The sequence below is a fragment of the Lepidochelys olivacea genome, assembly GCF_965140295.1.
Source record: "Lepidochelys olivacea isolate rLepOli2 genome assembly, chromosome: 1".
NCBI classification, from domain to species: Eukaryota; Metazoa; Chordata; order Testudines; family Cheloniidae; genus Lepidochelys; species Lepidochelys olivacea.
This window is the reverse complement of record NC_140411.1, coordinates 305,674,136-305,697,343: the sequence shown is the minus strand read 5'-3', so window position 1 is coordinate 305,697,343 and position 23,208 is coordinate 305,674,136. Positions and strand designations below refer to the sequence as shown.

Sequence of the window (23,208 nt, the reverse complement as noted above, 5' to 3'; positions counted from 1 at the left end):
CATTAATCTTACTGCCAATTAAATAATACTGTGAACCGACTACTCCATGTTTAGTGTAGCTTTTTAGTCATTTGAAAGGGACATGTCAGTGAATATATTAAAAATACAATAATTCACCCTGAGTGTGATTCCACTGTAGTCAATGGAGTTACACCAGGGATAAATTTATCCCACTAGTGTTTAACTTACATAAAATGTATTTTAAATGTATTCCATATTACAAAGTCCCAAGTTATTTCTTCGGATATTATTTCTTTGCTATGCGTTGCGAAATTATACATAGTGATATTGGTTCACTCACACTGTGAGTCAGCCAAAGATTACAAGCTGTAGCAGGAAGTCTTGCGTAAAGCAATGTCTGTATGCAGAGACTTCTACATGATGTTAAAATGCAAAACAGTAACAAGACAGTAACAAAGTATTCCAAAGTTTTAAAATAAAGTTCTTTTATTTCAAAATAGTGTTTTACAATTACACAGATCCAGTTAATATAAAATACAAATAGTAACTTACCAATTTGTAAAAAACAGGGCCAGTTTGCAAAACTGTAAAACTGAAACACTGTGAAATGTCCACCAGAAATTTTACAAACTTGATGAGTACTGATTTTTTATTTAAACTACATTTCACATTGTCTACTTTTAGTTCTGCTTGTTTTTGTTACACAAGGTGCTCATAAGATTGCCTACAGAATGGACATAACAAAAGAGAATTTTAAGAATATAAATATTAAAAAAGTTCTTTAAACTACTCACTAATGTTCTCTGCTGCAGAGATAAATATTACAAAAATGCTAATATTTCTATGACAAAGAATAGCAGAATAGATTTAAATGTTAAACAAATCACACGGTTAAAAATTTCAGAATTAAATGTGCAATAATCTGATGATAGTTCCAAGTCATTGGAAGGCTTTAAATGTCCTATTAACTGCCAGTATTTTCACTTCCTAATATTTCACAAATCAAGTGGACACAAGAGAAATATTAAAATTAGGTATATATAAATATCCAGATTCTGATTATATATAAATTATAAACAGAGCTCTTCTTGGTTTTGGTTTAACAATATTGGGACTATACTCTTTAGAAAAAAAATGAAATATGTGCATTTCCCACCTTTTTCTACTTTGAACCCAAAACATTTCCATTTGTAAAGCATCCTACAAGCAGAACCATTTGTGTGTATAACAATCTAAGTGAACAAACAAACCTTAAACCATGAAAAGGTAGTTTGCATAGACCATAATTGTTTGCCCATCTATAGCAGCCTGTGGTATAGTAATTTATTTTCAAGAACAATACTAAACAATTCTTAAAATTCAATATTTACTAAAAGCTTAATAATGCAGATGTTCAGTTTTCCAGAAATCTATAAACCAAAATGTGACTGCTCTGGCACAAAGAGAAGACATAGGAAGCCCTTCTCCCCTGACTCACAAACGCATTCAAAACAAGGGATAGCCGTAGCTTATTTGGCTGTGCTAAGCAACACAGGGGATGGGACAGTTAGCACAGTTTTTAGTGCTACCTGGTTCCAGAGAACATTTCCCCAACACCACCGTGGTGATATCCATCAGCGTTGTGCTGGGGGGAAGCACTGTCTACACTTTCCCAAGGTGCAGCAAGTCCTACTGCTCACGGTGATGCCCCCAGTTTCCCCAGAGGCATTATATCTTACAAAGGCAAAATGCCTCCAGGCACTGCCACTCAGTCAGCATGCCTCTTCCCCCGTCCCAGTGAGGTTCAGACTAAAAGGAGTCATAAATAAGCCCCATCGGCCTGATTCTGAGCTCAGTTATTTTATCAGTTTAACAATGTAGATTTTTATTATAGTGTCCATTACCATAATATCTGAGCACTTCCTTAATGAAGGTACACCATTAGAAAACGCTGACAGTGGAGAAACACCTGGTTTACCTTAATGTGAGATCAGAATCTGGATCTATCTATGTAGCAAAAAGAGATGGGAAAAGCTACTGTAATAACTGCCAAAAAAAATTGATAAAGATACCTGCTGAATAAATCTGCATTGAACTGGAATATACCACAATCCTGGAGAGGTCAAGGCAGAAGGAAACACCTCCCTAGTTCCACAGAATTGTGAAGGATACAGCTATTTTAAGGTTATAATTTTCAGTGAGAACTCACAGTAGTAAGCACTACTAGTCAGTGTTTACACGACCAGGCCCTAGGTAAGAACAATGTGTTCACCGTGAATTTCACATTCCCATGCTCTTTCAGTTTGTCACATTTGCATACATTGAATTCTTTACATTGGAAAGAACTGTTTTAGGGTCAATTCACTTTAAGGAAATGTGATATTACTCATCAAGGACTGTTGTAGTGAGACCTAAATCTACTAGGACCAACAAGCTACAAACAGGAAATATGGAGTCTAGATAGCAAAGTTAAACATGTGAGATCAAGACGTACAGGTAGTTTATATAACAGAACAAATGAGGCAGAGGTATTGAGGGGAGAAACTAGCAGATGCTAAGGTAAATGGGCACCATTATTTCTCAACATCTGGAAATTGTGTAATCACTAGCTAAGTTGGGCCAGAGTCTGTTCTCAATTACACTGGGAAAATTTAGACTTACTGAGAAAATCTAGATATACATGGTGTAATTAAGAGAAAAATTTGGCCCATTGAATCCTATGTGTTTTTAAAAGACATTACTACAGTTCCTTCAGTTTTAAAGCGACACAATCAGCTTAAAAGTAACTATTTGAAAATTCTTTACATACTGTTTATAAGTAACACTTAAAAGAACCAATATTTGAGAATAAGATATTTCATAAGTTTACTTTCTACACTTGATAGTACTTCCTCTCTAGCTGGTTTCACTATTTCCTCTGACTGCCCATTCCCCCTGTTTGTGTGGGTCTTTCCTACAGCAGAGGAAGGAGGATGGGGGCGGGGGAGGGGGGGGAGAGAAAATTAAATTAGGAAATGTGGTTGTAAAGCCACAAAAACTGGTAGGTTTAGAATCTCAATTTTTTTTCATGATATTCCTTAAAATAATCAGAGTGATTGAGCATCTAACTGAGAAATGGTATGTTTCATGTTTGCCTAGGCTTTCAAAACCTTGTTCTAAAACTGATCACTTCAAGTAACATTGACACTGAAGGGAAATACAGGTCCCATATAAAAAGTTTATTGTGGTTTGGAAGACGGTGGGTGAAATCCTGGCCCTTTTTAAGTCAATGACAAAACTCTCATTGACTTAATTTACCTGGATTTCACCTATTATCAGTATTCACCATGGTAAGCACAGGGAATCTCTCTCAAACCAATGGAATCTTTCAAAACAGAAGAAACATTTCAATGTGACCACTGCACCAAGACCAATTGTAGATTCCCACTGCATATTTTAAATTCACTTTGAAATATAATAGGCCAAAGTTACTTCAAACCATAAAAGGTTGAAATAAAGACATTTTGCTTTCAAGAACTCCTGCAAAAGTGTGTTAGGTATGGAAGGCTATTCAAGCATTTAAGCATTAAAGAAGGTGAGGGGAAAATATTTAAGGCTACTTTGCAGTCTTTTCTCTGGCCAAAAACTTAACTCAAATTGCTATTTTAGCCAAGCAAGGCCTATTGTATCAGGCCTTTAAGTTGATTACAGCCAACTATTCCATTTGCAAAGCCAAAGAGGGTTGGAAAGTAACTAGAATTTCACATACTAAACCATAAAACATTTGTTAAAGTACAGGTTTTTTGTTTTCTCTAAAGATTCTTTAAACATAGCAAATTAACAGTGCAAATACTAGGTTGCTGTGTGAGACTCTTACCTTATTTTTCTTCAAAAGTAATTTTAAAAGCTCTCCAGTTTTTAACAGAATTTAAAAAAAAAAGATACAAATATTTCATGTTGGGAAACAAATCCCACAGCATTCCATACAGATTTCCAAGCAGTCTGATGATTCGCAACAAGCGTCCATTATGCCACAATCCATGTCACAAGGGGAGTTACAGTCATCCCCCATTTCATCCCCACAGCAACAACAGCAGGCCTCCGATGTACAGATGCCACAGGAAGCTTGTCCCAGAACAATATTACAGAGGGTGAGAAACTCACAAAACAAGCAAGCCAGGATACAGTGAACACAGCAATCTTCGTAAGTACCAGTTTTGTAGTGTGCCGCATATAAAAAAAAAAAAAGAGGGGAAAAAAGGACAAATCAGTATTACATTTTATGTGCAAATATGTCGCATAATAATTACTGGCACTGCTTTACAATCTGCCAAGCTTCCCCTCCCCTGCAACATGAAGTTCAAATTTTGTGTCCTCCTCTTCAAGGTCACAACACAGTCAGCTTAAATCTTGGATCTCATCTTGTATGTCCCCCTCCATTAGTCAATTATGCTAGCCTCGATGCCAGGCTTCATGTCCTTTCTCTCCTCTTGTTTTCACATCACCCCCTGCATATCTCTATCATCTCCTCATTCAAATTTGTCCAAACTTACTTCTTCCATGACACCCATAAATTACCTGATTATGAAAGAAATATCAAGTTATCTAAAGTGACTGCTTCCTTTTGGTCTACCTTTGCATCTGTCTTCTAGATTGTAAACTCACCATATTTTATATCTGTGCCATATATGGTACCAACCACAGAGCTGGCATATAAACATGTTAGTTTCTTCTAGCAGGATCAGTTTGTGTGGTAAAGGTCCAATACAATTTATGTACTGTTTACTTTTACTGTTCATACTGTATTGGGGACCTTTGCTACACGTAATTTTATAGTTGTGTGACTAAGGACAGGAGAACTGGTGCTGGGGGGAGGAATAGAATTAAGAACCATACCTCAGCCACATTTCAAGTCAAATCAAACCCAACTATTTTGAGAGCCACCTTCATGAGACATAATTCATAAGAGAAACAAAGACAAAAACAGAACACTGAGACTTTATGAACTGAAAGTTGGTCCCAGCTGCTTATAATTTATGCATAAATTATGTGCTTGCTTGTTGCTGATGTTTATGGAAAAAAGTAGTTATAGCCAAGGAGATGCCACCACAGCATGAGGATTTTGCTTTCTCTGTGATATCAGAGAAAGTAATCCCAAAACCAGCCATATCAACATGCTATATATACACACATCTACATTTTCAACAATGAAGAAAAAAATCTGTTCTGATCCCACATTTTAAATTATTCCTCAGCACAATTCTCTTATTAGTATTAGATTTAATTAATTTTTAAAGCTAACTGGAAATTAGAACTAAACCTGAACTGAAATATCCTGCTGTCATGGGCACCAGTAAGTCACACATGGTAAATGAGAAAGTGCACTTGACTGCTACCCCACACATCATCGGTTGGAGAGATGGCACCCAAATAATGAATACATGTAATCACATCAAATAATTGTCACACAAAGATTGGAAGAACAGCAAAACATTGAGCACTGAGAAGAAAATTATAGTACTGAGGCATACATTTATCAGATTGTCATCAAAATCAACCCAAAGAAAACCCAATTACATACAGTATGTTCTGAAATGCTCAGCTTAACCCCCCCGATATAGGTCCATATATCATGCACACAAGTTTGATTTTGTGTTCATCATTCAGCAACAGATACTATTTGGGGAGGAGTATATTTAATCTGAAAGAGACATGAATACTTAGAACACAAATGAAACTTTTAAAGTTGCAAGACTTTTTAAAGCAAAAGGACACTACAGGGTTACATCTTTAAAGCTGTGGAATATTGTAAGAAATTAACGGCTCACTTGGACGTAAAACAAATCTGATCAGAATGGGCAATCAGTTTTGAAAATTAGACAGACTAAAACATAAATTAGATTAATATTTATAACTCAGTGGAGAAAATATAGTCCTAGTGTTTTTTCTACTGGTACACTTGTAAGTTAGTCTGTCCTTTCAAAAACACTTGATGCCAAACTGTTTAGCTATTTATAAACAGTTATCGCAAGGTGATTTTCACGCTAACCTACAAATGTAACCAGAGGCAACAGTGATGATAACATAGCACTCAAGAATACAGTAACAATTTTAGATGCTCACTTGTAGACCATGTCACATTTTGAAAGGCTTTATGGAAAAACGTGACCAAACTATATCTGTGAAGTCCAGATGTGGTATAATAAATGAGCTTACTAACTTATTTATAGTAGGCAGAGTCCAAACTGATGTACTAAATTTGGAAGAAATCTTATTTAAGTCAGTGTACGTACTAAAGATACGTCTACACTGTAAATAAAGGGGTGACTATAAGTACATCCATACTATCTTTAATTTCTCACAACTCAGTAACCTCAGTACATACGCAGAGTTCCTGGCGGGCTTGTACTGGCGCAGCTAACCCATGCCAAAGCCCATATTGCCAATCACATCTTCATTTGCGGCATAGATATACCCTGAGTGATTGTGATCAAGCAAGACTTATGGGTTTTTACATACATTTAATAGCTGAGAAATTAAAATTATAAATGTGTATTTTTGACATTAAAGGCGAATTAGAATTTCTGGTAGGAAACAGCAAAGTTGCAGTTCTCATGTTTTAAAAAAATAAATGAATGAGGTGATTTCATTGAGCCAGTTGACACAGGAAAGCGTTGACAAGAGGATTATCAGGAGCAGTAGGTAAGAACATTGTCATCTGCATACATAAATATCTTAGGTTAGGTGCAGTACTTAAGCCAACAAATGAATTTATATAAATAATAAATAGAGGTGGCCTAGAATAAACCCTCAAGATGCAGTAAAGCCAGAGAAAGAGCGAGAAAAACAAAACAACTCTCTCAGAAATTCCTTAGCGTTGTGTGGTAAGGAGAACTGCGAGACACAAATGCTGATAAGCTTTAGCAGTTTTTAAAAAAAAAAACAACCACTTTGCTTATGTCTGTTAAAGTGGCTTCTTTATATGGAAAAAAATCCTATACCTATATAAGTGACCTTCATCCAAAACTCTGCAGATATGTGAAATGAAGTTGGGAAATATTAGCTAAGTGAATTTGACCAAAGCCACAGGGACTGTGATTAATTAGCTTGCTGTCATGGAGACCATGTCATGGAATTAGCTGGGGACCATAGATTTGTTCAGGTACAATTTCCTCTCTCATTTTTGATGTAAAGTAACTAGAGGTAGAAGACAACAGTCACATGAGTCTATGGAATGTCCACATTTGAGGAACTGTTATTTTTATTATTCTCTACCCTCAAAACAGGCAGATAGACAGAGGTTAACAACGAAAGAAAACAGGTAATGATTTTGAGTAGACTGCAGGACATTTCACAACTGTTACACAGAGAGATAAAGGCCAAAATACAGAAACACATACACTAACCTTCATCACTGCCTCCTTTTCCAGCGATGTGTAAATCAGAGATAGAGGCAAACAGACACACTCAGGATATAGCACACATTGATATACTGGCTTTTAAAGCAAGAAGCAAAAAACTCACCAGTCTACTTTTCAGTTCTCAGTGTAGAGAAAGACATTCCGTGGAACCTGCAAAGCTTTCCATTATGTAGATATTTACTGAAGCAGACCGATTGTGTTGGTCTACATAAAGCTACTTCACTCTTGGCTAATTATCAAAGGCCAAAGCTATCCATGCATGCTCAATTACACAAAGAAATGATGCACTGTTAATTTTGGCTGATGGTTCTATTATGGGTGTCACTATGGATGTTTTTTCTTTCATCTCTTCTTCACAGGAGTGAAGCAGAAACTTATGCACATACTGTTTATTCTGATCTAAGCTGCCCTGACGTAGCAAACTCACACATTCTCCACTCAGAAGATACTTAGTTTCCTATAAAAAGAAAAGGAGTATTTGTGGCACCTTAGAGACTAACCAATTTATTTGAGCATAAGCTTTCGTGAGCTACAGCCCACTTCATTGGATGCATGAAGCTGTAGCTCACGAAAGCTTATGCTCAAATAAACTGGTTAGTCTCTGAGGTGCCACAAATACTCCTTGCCTTTTTGCGAATACAAACTAACACGGCTGTTACTCTGAAACCTTAGTTTCCTATGAGGTTTACTAGCCTACACAGACTTCAGAGAATGAAAAGAAAAAAAAGGCATAACATCTGTGTTACTTTCTTTATCCTTTCAGTGACCAGTGACTCAACTGTATGATGAACAAGAATTTTGGGCCATGTTTCAAGGGCAAAGTTGAAACATTAATGAAACTTTTCCCCGCCCATGCTATTGATTTTAAATCTGGACTCTGAACAGCTGTGTTGGACTAGAAGATTATAGAATATGTTGTGATGAGCAAGTTGTTATCACCACATCCACCTAACCTCAGGTTTTTGGTGACTCTCAGTAGTTTCTCCAAAATCTCTATACTTTGGTTGGTACCAGAGGTACCATAGCCAAAAGTACAACTGACCCGGAGGTTATGTTGAATAGAACACACTAGTAAGAGCAGAGTTCTAGTTGTATCAATTTAGATGGAATATATGAGCCAAAGGTATTAACATAACCAAGTCACTGTCCAATGTTAAACAACTTTAAACAAGTTTCAGAGTAGTTAGTCTGTAGCTGCAAAAAAGAAAAGGAGTACTTGTGGCACCCCTTAGAGACTAACAAATTTATTTTATTTTCAAATAAATTTGTTAGTCTCTAAGGTGCCACAAGTACTCCTTAACTTTAAACAAGGTTCAGGATTTGGTATACAGAGACCTCAGCCTGGTTAGTACCATGGCAAGCACACTATTAGAAATCCTTTCAACCTTTTATGAAAGTTTAAAAAAAAAAAAAAAAAGGAAAAGCAGTTTAAAGCATTTGAAATGTAAAGCATTGAATACGGTTTTCATTTTATCACCTTCCTTTGCTCCCTTTCCCCTTAGCTGGGGAGCATTTTTAGAAGGGAAAATCCTCTTCTTTGATAGACTCGTAGATTGCATTAAAGATAACTGTCCTTTTGGGGAAAAGAGAAGTTTGTAGGGATAGTTTGTAGCAAGCTGTTGTTAAAGTTTGATCTGTTTCGTAGAAGACAAAAGAAGACAAACACTTGCAAAAGGAGGGAGAAAAACCCCCAGCAAAGATTGAAGTGCAGCTTCTGTCACTGCTGGAGAAAAGAGAAGGATCGGAAAGAGAAGAAATAAAGTAGGGGAAGAAAAAGACACATAAGGGGAGGCAGAAGGAAGAGACAAGTCTCACATCCAAAGTAATATTTGAGATTTAATCTTGGGTTTACGAGCATATGCAACAGATCAATGTGCTGCAGAAACCACACACATGCCCGGCTGTGGTACTGGCAGATGTATCCTAGTTCTTCCATCTCCAAAACTATAAGTGTGTCTGTCACTTGGCCTAGTTGATCTCTCTCTTAGTGGGTGGTAGAGGGTCCCTTATATTCTTTGTAAGTCAGTCACTTAAAGGCAACAGGACACACACCACTGGTATATTACACAGGATTCAGTCAAAAAGATAATTTCAGGTTTTTCAATACTCCTTTGTAGACAGTTATGTTTCTACTCCTTTCATAAGATTCTGAAACACTTTTTCCCAGGCTCCAAAACCAAGTCCTACAGATTACTTAACTAGAAGATCTTGGATAAGCACAAATATTTTTGATGATAGTGCTTGTATGAAAGATTGTTTCCAATGGAGTTTATTTCCACTTACATAAAAAAACACAGCAGGTGCTACAGATGAGTCAGAAGTGGAACACATTAAGCCAACTATCTGGAACATGAGTTTCATTTTACATTCCCAAAGATGAGCAAAAATCATGGAAAAAGAATAAAGCCAGCAACCTGGGGGTGGAGTGTATCTTTTTGCAACTTTTTAAACACCTATTCTTTTCTGTTGCAATACAGTCTTCCTCTTTATACTGTAATACAAAGTAGGGTTGCTGGGCCTAAAACTGTCTCCTGATAAACCACAACAGCCAAAGGTTTGAACTAAAGCCACTATTCACCTCAGTGACATGCTAACTTCAAAAAAATCTCTCTTTGTGCAGAAAAAACATTCATCCATTTTTAAAAATTGGACATTTCCTAACATAGTGTAGGCTGGAGAAACTGGGGCCCACACAGTCACAACAGCATTCTTTAGTTCCTCATCTCCCAGTTTGCCATCCCACATAGCAGTGCCCCTTCACCATAAACCAAGATATATTTGCCTTAAAGTTAATGGTGCAGCACTTTTGGTAATCAGGTTTCCTCTATTTTTGATCAGGTGTAGAACTTGCTCTTTATAACAGACTGTGTCAGAGTGCTGGGCAACAGCAACTATGCAGCACTCTGATCACTGTAGCACCAATTAAATCACATGTTGTTTACTAGCAGAGTCTCTCCAGGTGGTCTGGGTGCACAGAGGAAGACAGGGGCAGAGAGAGAGCCCTGTTACATAGACCTTTTCTCTTTCACTCTCCTCCCCACAAATCTAAAACAATTTCTAATTTCTCAACATCCTTTTTAAAGTGTGGACACCAGAACTGGACAAAGTATTTCAGTAATGGTCTCATTAATGCAATATATAGAAGTAACACCACCTCCTTCCTCTTACTCAATACCTGATCATACATCCTAGGATTGCATTTACTCTCTTTGCCTCTGCACTGGACTGGGGGCTCATTTCTCTTGTTTATGCAGTACAACCCTTAAGCCCTTTCCAAAATCACTATTTGCCAAGATACCATCCCCTATCCTGTAAGCGTGACCTACATTCATTGTTCCTAGATGTATGAACTTGCTTCTGGCTGTATTAAAACGTACATTACTCAAATCAGCCCAGCTCACCAAGTGATCCAAATTGCTCTATGGAAGCGTACCTGTCCTTACCATTATTTACTACTTCATCAATGTAACTGTCTCCTGCAAACTAGCAATGATTTTGTGTTTTCCTCCAGATCGTTGAAAATAATATTGAAGAACATTGGGCCATTCAGTGGGATGCCACAACAAACACTGCCATTGAACAACAATTGCTCAGTTACTTTTTGAGACATATCAGTTAGTTAATCCATTTAGTATGTGCTACATTGATTTTGAATAGTGCTGTTTTCGTAATCAGAAAATTGTGTAGTACAAAGTCTAACGGAAGACTAAGAATGACATAGTTCCTTTTATGAACCAAACTTGTAATCTTATCAAAACACAATATCAAGTTCAACCAGACCTATTTTCCCTAAAGCCATGTCAATTGGCATTAATTATTATACCATTCTTTAATTCTTTACTAATTGCATCCCAAATCAACCCTTCCATGATTTTGCCTGGGATCAACATTAAGCTAACCAACCTGAAGTTACCCAGGTCATTCCACTGAGCTTCTGTTAACTATTAGCACACTACTAACTTTTTTTCTCAGTTCTGTATTTTAAGATTTCTTGGACAGGGTTCTAAAAACTCCTTGTCAGTGTCAGAACAAATGGGCAATAAATACCACAAGCTAGTCAAGGTTCTGCAGCTCAAACAGTGCATATGCACAAAGTTACTTTCGGTAGATTTGGGAAGATCCAACCTAGGTTTGGACCTAGCAGTCTTAACTTCTTACTATTATTTATTTTTGCCAAATGAGAGATTCACCGCTCACAATTTAGGGAGCAAAAGACCCAAAAATGAACAAAACTTTCCCAGGGTCCCGCAAAAATTGTATTTAACAGCAAACTTTGGTTTAAAAACAACTTTCTCTGTTTGAAATATACTTTCTGAAAACAAACAGTCCCTTTCTTTATCACTATTTCTTTTAAGAACATGTTCAGTATCTTAGAGGTTGCACACATGCAGCACATTGCTGCAAGTGGATGATAACTCCTCAAAAAAAATTTTAAAAAAGCCACTTTAACTACAACAAACAGCAAGGATCTAAGTTAGGGTAAAGCCTTGCTGCCTAAACTTAACTTTCCATAACCAAAGTTTGCCAAATCATTCCTCGTTTTTAGTTATATATTTTAATGTCACTTTGTTTTTAAGGGTCACAATAATTATTATAACTAGCAGTATTAGCATAACATTTTTTATCTTCCTTACACACATTAACAATTCCTCAGTATCCCAGTTTAATATGCAAGACTGAAACAAGCATTTTTTGAAACAAGGTTAGCTTCCCTTCTGCTATCTCCACCCACTTCTTTTATTTAAACTGGGTAGATCTGTTTAACAAACAGATTTTAAGAGATCCATTACATGACCATCTAAACTGCACAAGATCAGCCAAAGTTAAATTGCAACACGTATAGCAAAAACACACATGCAGGCTGATCTTTGCTTCTTTTACAATACTTGACACTAACCTGTCACAAACTGACTCAATAAGCTTTCATACCAGGCAGGCAGGTCATATACAATAAAAGGTTTTCATGTCTGTAATGGTAAATAAGCTCACTTACAGAATGCAGACCTTGGTCAGCTTTTTAGCTAACTATATTCACACAGTTCAGACAACTCAAAACAGATCTCCCAAGCACTCTGCTGTCTCACAGCAAGAATCAAAAAGGGCAAAACCGCAATCAAAGTGGCAGTTGAGGTCCTCAGCAGGGGTTTGCTCAAGGCCCATACAGAGAGATGAACAGAAGTCTCAGCAGGTGTTACAGGTCTCATGCAGATCGGAGGAGCAGACCTGGAGAAAGCCAAGGATGAACACAGAGCACTGTCAGAAGAGACAGGCCACAACCAAAGCAGCACAGCAGTCTGAGACAAACAAGAGACAAGCTGAAGAGAAGCCAGCTGAACAAAAGTAAAATAATGATGATGATGATAATAATTAAATTAAATAGAGATATGGTTTACATTTACAAAGCAGTGTACAAGAGGTAACAGATTAAAAAAACTGTTATCTATGTGATCAACCCCCTCTCCAGCTGCTGTGCACATCACCTTGAAAATATTCAATATTCCTAAGCAAAATACTGAACTAAAATTTTAAATACACAAACAGGCCACAAACAGTACAGTTCTCCCTATTTTAGGAAAAAATATAAAAATGTGAAACACGAGAAGACACAGGATAGTTTAAGCATTTTAAAAGCTGACAAAAGTCATTTCTCTTCTTCGGGAAAATTAAAAAGCTACCTGAAATAAACAGGCATATAACCTTGCGCAACAAAAGGAAGCTCATAATGTGAGCTCTTGAAACACAATCTGATAACATTACTTTTCTGTGTAAACAACTGCTATCATTGTGATGTGATTGTCAATCTCTTTGTTAGGGAAGATAAGGTTCACAATATGAAAAAGGTTTTAGAAACTATGCCCAAAATTTGTGCACATCATTGCTGGGTGGATAAATGTATAATGTTAGTTACAGCACTGAGGCGTGTGAACCTATATATTTGTCCAGCTAACTATATTTGTTACTTTGAATATAGTTAAAGAAGATTGCATATGCATTTGATTAATAATAAGCAAATTAGCCTTCTATAAGAAGTTACAAAAGGGTAACATTCTCCTAACTGCCTTCAGAGCTGGACCACTGGAAAGCAGCGGCTGTTGGTTGGACACCCAGCTCTGAAGGCCATGCCACTGCCAGCCGTAGTGCAGACGTGCTTCTCCACTGCTGCTGGTGGCAGTGCTGCTTTCAGAGCTGGGCGTCTGGCCACCACTCCCAGCTCTGCCTTCACACACAACGAAGGGGATCATGAGCAAATAAAGCGGAGAACTGTTCTAAATAAATGTTCTTTTCTGGAGTGGTGATTTAGTCCCTGTGCATTATTTCATTTAGGTCAAATGACCAGTACCAGTGTGTCCACTTGGGGGTTTAATCAACAAAAGGAGTGATGAGAGAGCAAGACGAATATTTCCTGCATGATAAGGACTTATACAAACATCACCAACAGTCTCCACAACTGCACCTCCACTTCCAGCAGAATAAACTACTCAAGTGCTGAAAAAGTTGCCAGCAGGTTTATCCTATTTTTTGACACAGATGCAGAAGTGCCTGCCATAGGACCACAATGCAAAATAAACCAAGTTACTGAAGAGAAAAATAACATTTTCCACAGATGTGTATTCATCACCTGATACCTCCATACAGTTTAATTACGACACAATAAAGCTATGCTGCACTCAAACTGAAAACAGTTGAACCTGAGCAACAATTTCAGCAGCTGTCTTAGATCATACTATTCAGAGCCAAGACAAATTTTCTCACCTCCAAAAACCATAGCATTAAGCACCAAATTAAACATGTCTAATTTTAGCTGTTGGATAATTCTGTATCTAGAGATTATATGTGACAGTGTACTATTTGTGACTATACAGGGAGTGTACTGTATTTTTAATTTACAGGACACAAGTAAGAAATTACCTCAATTTATAAATGATGACACAAAGTGAAGCCACAATTGTATCAATCAGAATCACTCAAACAATGAAAACAGTAAGGACCTGCTAACAGTTCCGTAGCAATTTTTAGGTCTCATTTAGATGCATGTTTTCACATATAAACAATTACTTTATACTTTAAACCCTGTCAGGTAGGGCTTAGATCATTTGTTTAAGCCCGAAGTAACTCGGGAGATCCCTATAAATAAGAGAAGTAAAATAAGCCCTATCTGCCTTTTTATTTTATTTTATTTTATTTTATTTAAAGAACACCCACTGTATGAACGGATCATACAGAAGGGTCCTCCTGCTTGCCCCTTGCTTCCCCTGGGGAGTAAACAATAGAGGAAGCAAGGGGTAAGCAGGAGGACCCTTCAATTTGATCTGTTCAGTGGACTTGGGGCGTTTAGGGGGGGAAAAAAAGGCCGATAGGGCTTACTTGACTCCTGATTTCCCCAGGACAGACTGTGCATAGCTGAGGCAGGATGTTCCTGGTGCTGCCCCAGCGGCAGTGTTGCTCAGTGCCACCCCTACACAGGCCTTTGTGCAAACTGCACAATCCAGTCCTGACTATAAAGTGTCATTTCTAAGCATACACAGCATAGTATGTGTCACTATTGAAACTTTCCATGTTCCATGTGTTTACAACGTATGGAGGGTCTATGTCGAACTACAAAGTAGCAAATCCACAGGGAACCTCCTGATTTTTCATTTGGGCCAAAGAAATGGGAGCATAATGAGTGAAGGGAAAATCAGACTCAATTTAAACACATATCTAAAAGGGATTATTTTGCTTTGTAATTGATTTTGAAAAGAGAATTAAGTTACTGAGAAGTTGTGCCTGCATATAGGACTCTTGTTACAAGACAATGGTTCATAAGAGATTTCAGGGCCTGAATTGCTGTTGTTTAGTGTTCAATTAAAAAAAAAGTAATACTTCTGCCAATTTTATTTTGAATGTTTACAATTAGCTGTTGAAGACAGAATTGAGAGAAAGGATTTCCCAGTTATGTTCTTAACTATGCCACTGACTTGCTGCACACTGACTTGCATCCAATTGTTCTTTTTATTTTTTGCATGATAAATATCCACTAATTTGAGTGCCTAATTTGAGACATGCTGAACCTGGTTTTCAGAGCGGATAAGTGCATTCACCATCTTAATTAGGTCAGTGGAGTCTCAGGAGTTTAGCATCTCTGAAAAGCAACCTAGAGACGTAAAATTGAACAACAAAAAATTGACATCCTCTATGTTTATAAGTGGTGAGTCAGATTCTTCACTTGTATCAATGTGTTGACTTTCAAATAGAAGTAATTATGGAATTACAGAGCACAGGCAGAAGCAGAGCAAACTTCCTCACAGTGCACTGTGAATGTGCCTCAACCTTGACTCAGGGTTACCACTGCCAGGGATAAGAGAATAATTTAGTATCTAACCTCATTCAATCTTTGCTGAGGTTGTCAATAAGGGTGCTGGTTATCATGCCAATATGACTGTGGCTTTTAGTCTCACGATTGATATTAAATCTTGAATTGGAATTTATAGCTATACCTGCCTCTCTTAGCAGTCAGGTTTCCCCTGAACACCAGTCATGATTAATTTTTTGCCAATAAAGTGAGTTCTTAAGTAGCAGTTACAGTCTTACAAATTCCCACTGTACACTTTCCCCGACCCACCAACAGGAGCACCAGTTTTTAGGAATACTAAAATATCCTTTTAAGAGTCTGGATTTTCTAAACTCAGCAATGTTCAGTCCACATGAGCCACATGAATAGCCATGTGTTCTGCCCACATGAGCCACATAAAAAGACAATATGAAAAATAAGTGAGTATGAGGAAAATATTGGGTAGGGAGGTGATGTGGCTTTAAAATGAAATAAAGCAATAGAGGGGTCTAGCAAAGCAAAAGATGGTGCATTTGGAAGTAAATTTGAAAAAAATGAGAGGGTAACCAGAGAATAATAGCAGGTAGTTGAAAATATCATATGAAAATAAATCCACAGGAACCAGAATGAGCCCCACAGTACCAGTATGAGTGACTCTACCCCTACAGTAATTACACATTTCCACTCAAAAGGAAAGGCCACTGAAGTCAATGGGAATCATTCCACTGCTGTAATAGTCTTTGGTTCAGGCCTGATATGTACTTATCTTCTGATCCCCTTCTCCTTAATCCTCCTTATGCCTCCTCTCCTCCCATCCAGATTGAGAGTCTCCCCCATGTCTCTGAACAAAATTACCTCCCAGTCCCTGTCCCCTATGATTCTGTGTTTTCACCTGTGTTCCCAGACTGCTTAAGCCAGTTCCACCTTCCTCCCCACAACAGTGCATGAAAGCCTGCTTCACCATCAATAAAAGTAAGAGAGCTTCTAGCGTAGCTCCTACTGTAACAGGCAGAAGCAAAGCTTTCTGAGTATATTAGTACTAATGGAAAGACAATGGATTGAAAATGGGCTCAGGAACTCTGGGACCATTAGTGTAATTGTGGGGAGTGAAAAAAACACAGCTAAACATAAGGAAAAATTTTACTTTTATTCATTTAAGCTGGGCATAGGGAAGAGAGCGTAAGAAGCAATTGTTCCATGCAAACTATTTACAGACTAAATATAGTATGATGCATAATAATAATAATAATAATTAATAAAAACAAAATCACTGGTCCATTTTTAACTTCTGATTTTCAGACCACACAGGAACTCAGGAAATCTGCTAACAGCAAATTTTCAACAACAAATCTTGCCCTGGGAGAATCTGCCATTACAGGAATTAACACTGTACCAATCTCCCAAACCAATGCTTGTACACTGTTTGTGGTGTATTTGTGAGGACGTTGCCAATTTAGAATTGCAACTATTCAGTCTGAAAATATTATCCAACTATGGTAGATAAATGTTTGAAAGCAGGAAATCACCTATTGCTTCAATTTCCCTCCAATACTTAATATTTTCCTTTGGGGAAGTAACTTGTGTTTTATCATAATGATTTCTATTTCCTTCTGGAGCACGAGCCATGCTCTTCAATTATTTTTAGTTGATTGTGTAATTATGAGAGAAAACGGGTTTTGGTTAGTCTGTGTTTGGTTTGGTGTGGGTTTTTGTGTTTGTTTGTTTTTATAATAAGAATTTCATCTTACCTTCAGGAGAAGAACCTGGTTTTTGAGAATATGCAGAGCTTATTTTACTCTTCTTGCTGCTATCACTGTTGACGGACAAGCTGGACTGAATTTTTCTGTGCATTTTTTGTGAAACAGGAACTGAACATTTTCTATTATCTGTAGCTACATGTTTGACCCCGTTGTGAATTCCATTTCCATTACTCAGACCTGCATGACCATTCTGTATCTTGCCAGTTTCTTCCTCGCTCTTTTCCAATGCTGAAATATTTGGCTGAGGCAAACGTTGAGGTTGTGCTTAAAATGAAAAAGAGAAATAGTTAATACAATTGTCAACTGGTATCTGAACAGACTGAGACCTGACTGGGAACATAACTATTTATTGCCTTTATTCAGTGACCAGAGAGAAAAAGTGGAAGAGTAGAAATTAATGAGAAAAATCTCTAGACTAAAAATTATGGAGATTAGTGCAATTTAAACATTCATATAATGCCATAAATATATGACACTTACAAAGTCAAGAATAAGACATGGTCCTTACCCTGAACAGTTTACAATTCAGCATGAGTTAGAGGGAGACAGCAGGAAGAACAGAGAAGAAAGCAGAGAAAACGTGTGCAGATGGAAAGAAATGGGAAGAGAGAGGGAGAACAGGAAGCTGCAGAAAAGGAAGGAAGATACAGGAATGGAGAGAAAAGGAGTTAGAATGTTGTAACAGTAAAAAGGATATGGGAAGATAATTGGGCAAATAGACAGAACAGGAAAGAAAGGAGAGCAGCGGAATGAAGAAGAGTATACAAGCATGACAGTACAGAAGTGAAATAGGAGGAAGGCAGTGCACCTAGGCTGGCTGTCATCCCAGATGACAAGTAAAGGGAGGCCAGACAGCCAGCAAAATTCTGAGCTGGAACCCATGAAGGCCAATGTTTCTTGGGAAGGACTAAGACACAGGCTTTGGAGAGCAGGGCAGTCAGTTCAACTGACAGGAGCACCATTTTCAAAAGCAATATGCCAACTGATTTGTATGGCAACCAACAACCCATGCAAAAATCAAATCCTCCCAATTCAAAGTCACAATTTAAAAATGTTTCTAATGAATCAATTCAAATGCTAACAGCTACAAATTTAAACAGTCAAAAGAACAGTTGTCTAAACTGTGTCCAGGACATACTAACATGAGTTCACAATGCTCTGGCTAAGATTATACAAATACTTCTGTTATAAATGCCTATTACTAGGGTGTCATTATCTCTGATTAAAGATTCTCTCTGGTCTGAAACTTGACATACAATATCTCAAAGCAGTAGGAAATATTTTTGGACAATATCTATTCCAAGAATTTTTAAGTTTATATGTAAGGAAAAGAGTAATTAGGGCTTTTAAATATGCTTTTTATGCTCTTAATGTAAAAAAAAGTTTGTGTTTTTAAATAGAAATAGTAGTCCCCAGTCTGGACTAGTCACTTTACCTTAAAAAAAAAAATCAATACCTATGGAGTTTTAAAATGGATGAAGTCACATTATAGTGACATAATGAGGTTTGAGCCCATACAAAGCACCAGCTCGAGGCCACAAATGCACATACATGAGCACTGCAGAATCTAAAAATACTCCTAAATTTCAATCTTGAGTAATAAAGAGTGGACAGATTCCTTTTATCCAGTATAGGTTTTTTAGCTGCTTCTCCTAAACTACTGACACTGACTCAGTCTTTTCCAGATTAAATCTCACTCAGGCACCAAATCAGCCATTTTGCATTTAATAAATCACAACAACAGATTTATAATATGAAAGCAGTTTATCAGATTTTTATGAACATTTCATCTAGTTGCAAACAGATTATACTAAAACATACAGATTGAAATCAGGGAATAATTTTAATGTGCCCCTGAACCAGATGTTCTCCTCTATAGTAATCCCAAATGAACATACTATAGCTAAACGAACATTGCTGGGGTGATTTAAAAAAAAAAAACAGAAAAAAAGGAGGGGGAGTTGTTTATTTTCTCTCCTCTCTTTACAATTTCATTTCCCATTTTTCAGAATGTTCTGCCTATCTCAGATACATGCCTTCTTCACTATGCTGACTCAAGATCAAAGCTTCAATGATAGAAATACAATGAATTGTTCCTATTACTTAACTACCTCCCCTTTCTTGTCCTTTAGATCATGACTTAAAAAAATTACTGGACACTAAAAATACTACCTGGAGGTCTAACCCTACTAAGACTGAGCAGACCAAAAATGCAGAGGGTGAAAGGTTCACACACACTCAGTGGAGCTCCAGGAACACTGCCAGGTGAGAAGATGAGCCCCCTGTCCTCTTCTTACTCAGGAGAGGGATAACAAAGTTTTGTCCCCAGCTTGGAATCTCCATTTTGTATCAGCCTTCACTTAGTGTATCTGATATATTTGAAGCTGAATCATCCACACTGCTGTAAGAGAAAAGGTATGCAGTGTTGTAGCCATGTTGGCCCCAGGATATTAGAAAGACAAGATGGGTGAGGTAGTATCTTTTACTGGACCAACTTCTGCTGGTGAGAGAGACAAGCTTTTGAGCTTACACAGAGCCCTTCTTCAGATAAGAGAGAGCGTGCTTCTCTTCCCCCCCCCCCCCCCCCGTCCAGAATCTGCCTGATGGTGGAGTTGGCAGGCCTTCATTACTCTACATGTTGCCTTCCTCCTGGTTGGTGTGGCAACAGAGAGGAGGTGGGAGTGGAGGCAAAGAAGGCTCTATTATTCTATTAATCACCCTGCCTTTGTTTATTGGTTACTTCTTCCCCTGCCTCCTCTAATAGCTTTGCCAAGTGCAGCAACTTGAAACGCGCCTGATTCCTGACCATTTCACTGTTGCCTGCAGATTTGGAATAGAAATACTGAAATTGACTCGTGTTTTGAAGCTTGGCAAATCTAGGAACAACACTACAAGCACTTAGGCTGTCTTCTCTACAGACTCCGGAGAGTATTGTTATACATTTTGTTAACATTGGAAACGTGTCTTCATAACCATAAAAGGTCTAGAAACATTTTTTGGGGAAAGTAAAACTTGGAAAGAACCCATCTGAAAGAGGATTAGACAGGGAATTACAAATATACTTTAGGGAACAATCTATATAAATTTCACCTACATAATAGTAAAACTGTACACACATACGGCTAAGTTCATCCAGTGGTCTCAAACCACTATCCAATGACATTGGCTCCATTTTGAAAATGGAGGCACATAAGTTAAATGGTTAGCTCATGGTCCCACAGCAAACTATTTGCAAAGTAAGAAATAGAATTCTTACATCTCAATTTCTAGTTGCTCTAACCATTATGTCCCAATAGTTCTTTTCCATTTCTAATGTATATAATTACGAAAATTGAAGTGATCCTTTCCAGTTCTTCGTGGAAACAAAACTTGCTTTGCCCACTCAAATTTCTGCCAGTAAGTATTTTGCTTAAGATGCAATGGTACCAAGTGTTACAGCAGCACACCAATAGCCTGAAGTTACTGAGGGAGTGGGTAACCTTCCTCAACAGATGAAAACAAGAGAAGGTAGAAAGAATTCTGTGTGTCTAGACACAAAATTATTAAAATTGACAGTTATGACCTTTTCCAAGCCAGCTAAATTGGTGATGGTGGCTTACAATTGTTTGTGCATGTTTGGAGCTTTATTACAATACAATAACTTGACAAATTATCCAATCTTCAAAATTATGTCTGTTTCTGTCAATTTGTGCATGAATGGGAAGTCTTGAGGTAATTAAGCTATACTCAGTTATTTGTTTTATTTTATTTTTACTAGGGATTTTTTTTTAATAATTCTGTTCCCAAAGTACTCTTACTTCAGCCTTTTAGCATTAACATACAATTTTTTAGCTGACTGGCTTTACAGTATTCACATATGATATGTAGGCCAAATCTGAATAAAACCCCCAAATGTATTAGTTATCTCAATTTAAATTTATTTTAACTTTATTGATAATTTTTCACCAGGGAGACTTGAATCTTATGGTTAAAATACACTTGAAACCAATTAGGAACCATAGGACTGCATTCTAGCATAAAGAACAAAAGCAGTTGACAGTTTTAAGATTAAGCCACAATCGTTTGGTTTAAAACAGAAATATTTTTACCTTACTTCTTTTTTTTTAAGATATAAACAACCTTTTAAAAAATAATATGGGAAATAATATGGGAATATGGGAAAAGTAATATGGGAAATGACACAATGCTTCTTAAAACACAGTGATACCCAGGGACCCTCACTCTCCCTTTAATGATCCACTGCTCTCATTCAGCTGTCTTTCTTTTTTCAAATCTTTACATATGTGACAGCTTTCAAAAGTAGACCATAGACCATCTGGCATTTTCAGAGGTGTAACTTGTGCAAATTCAGCTCTACTGGGAACACAATGCTATCTTCTGCCTGCGTTATAAAAGATACAATAGAATGTAGAACTTATGAGTTGTTTTGAATTATTCATTTTTTGCCTGTATATTCAAGAAATTTTACAAACTCTGCATTTTGTACTACATAATCACATGCGTTAAAGGTACAAAGAAACTTTTTGACACCTCTTTTCTACAGAAAGATGGCATTTTGTTTGATATGTGAACATTCAGCGTCTGTTATATCATTCTAAACAGGTCGCGTGCTGCTACAAAAGACCTCATTTTACACTCTATGTATGAGCAAAAATTTTATTCTTGATATTCAGTAACTAATGCAATACACATCAAAATTTCAAATAGCAGGTGTATGAACATTCAGTATCTTAAAACCAGAATGGCACTGGTCACCTACTATATGTTAAAGACATTTAAAACAAAAACAAAAAAAAAACCCCACCTTTCCTTGCACAATGAATATCCACAATGAATAGTTTCAAATGTCCTAAGAAATACTATGCTTTTTAGGTTAAAATGTTTTCAGTGTGTAGCAAAACCAGTAAATTTAGAGCAATATTTTATACAGTGCTAACACTAGTGAATTTTCAATAAGAATGATAAATATTGGATTAATGATTCAATAGAGTGAATCTCTTGATAGAAAACTAGCAGATAATGTAGCTAGCAATAACTATACATGAATCTGCTGCCTGTGGAAAAGCAATAAAAAGGCAATATATTGCTATAACATATAATCTATTAGCGTGTTTCACTGCTGCCCTGTCATGAGTCTCTTTACAAAGTGGGCCTTAATACAGAAACTGCTGTTATTTAACCAACTTTATATAATAAAGCAATTGTAAGCTGAGTAAATGGTAACAAAGTATTTAGAAAACTACAATACATTTACTATGCTTTTGATAATTTTGAAGTGATTATGTGCATTCTCATTCAGATTCTGAATGCAAGCCAGATGTCTAGGTCAAAAAAAAAAAAAGGCTTACTTGAATATACATATAAACACATACCCCGTACACATAAAAGAATATGACTTTTGTAATGATTTGGAAAAAGATTTAGAAAACTACAATACACATTTATTGTATCTGTGACTAAACCTTTATTCATCTAAAGGGAAAATATATGCAAACATGGGGAAATTCCCTTTTTAGCATAAGAAGATCTGTGTAAAGACATTTGGGATTTTACACAAAAACTTAATATATATGTAGAATACACAAAATTTGTCAGAGCTGAAGGGAGTCAAATGACGACAACATCAGGAGGAAGAAAACCTGAGACAGCTGATTACATTTCAAAACAACTCCAAGGCTGGCGACACAATGTGGAGTTTACCAAGCAGCCCATCTAAGGAAAAGTGTCCTCCAGTTTATTACCTGAATCATTGGATTATTATCCGGAAAGAAGATCCAACACTGTGTGGTGGTTCAGG

The 23,208-nt window shown here is 37.0% G+C and overlaps 1 protein-coding gene across 2 annotated transcripts in view; it reads right to left on the bottom strand.

Moving 5' to 3' along the window:
- Nucleotides 1-485: 485 nt before the first annotated feature.
- MDFIC (MyoD family inhibitor domain containing) overlaps nt 486-23,208 on the bottom strand; it is a 63,449-nt gene continuing 40,726 nt past the window's right edge. For both annotated transcript variants that reach the window (XM_084620655.1, XM_084620656.1), the window contains exons 4-5: nt 17,400-17,675; nt 486-4,119 (exon numbers count right to left, since the gene is read on the bottom strand). In XM_084620655.1, the coding sequence (XP_084476781.1) occupies nt 3,872-4,119; nt 17,400-17,675 (524 nt within the window). In that variant the 3' untranslated portion in view covers nt 486-3,871. The remainder of the gene's footprint in view (nt 4,120-17,399; nt 17,676-23,208) is intronic.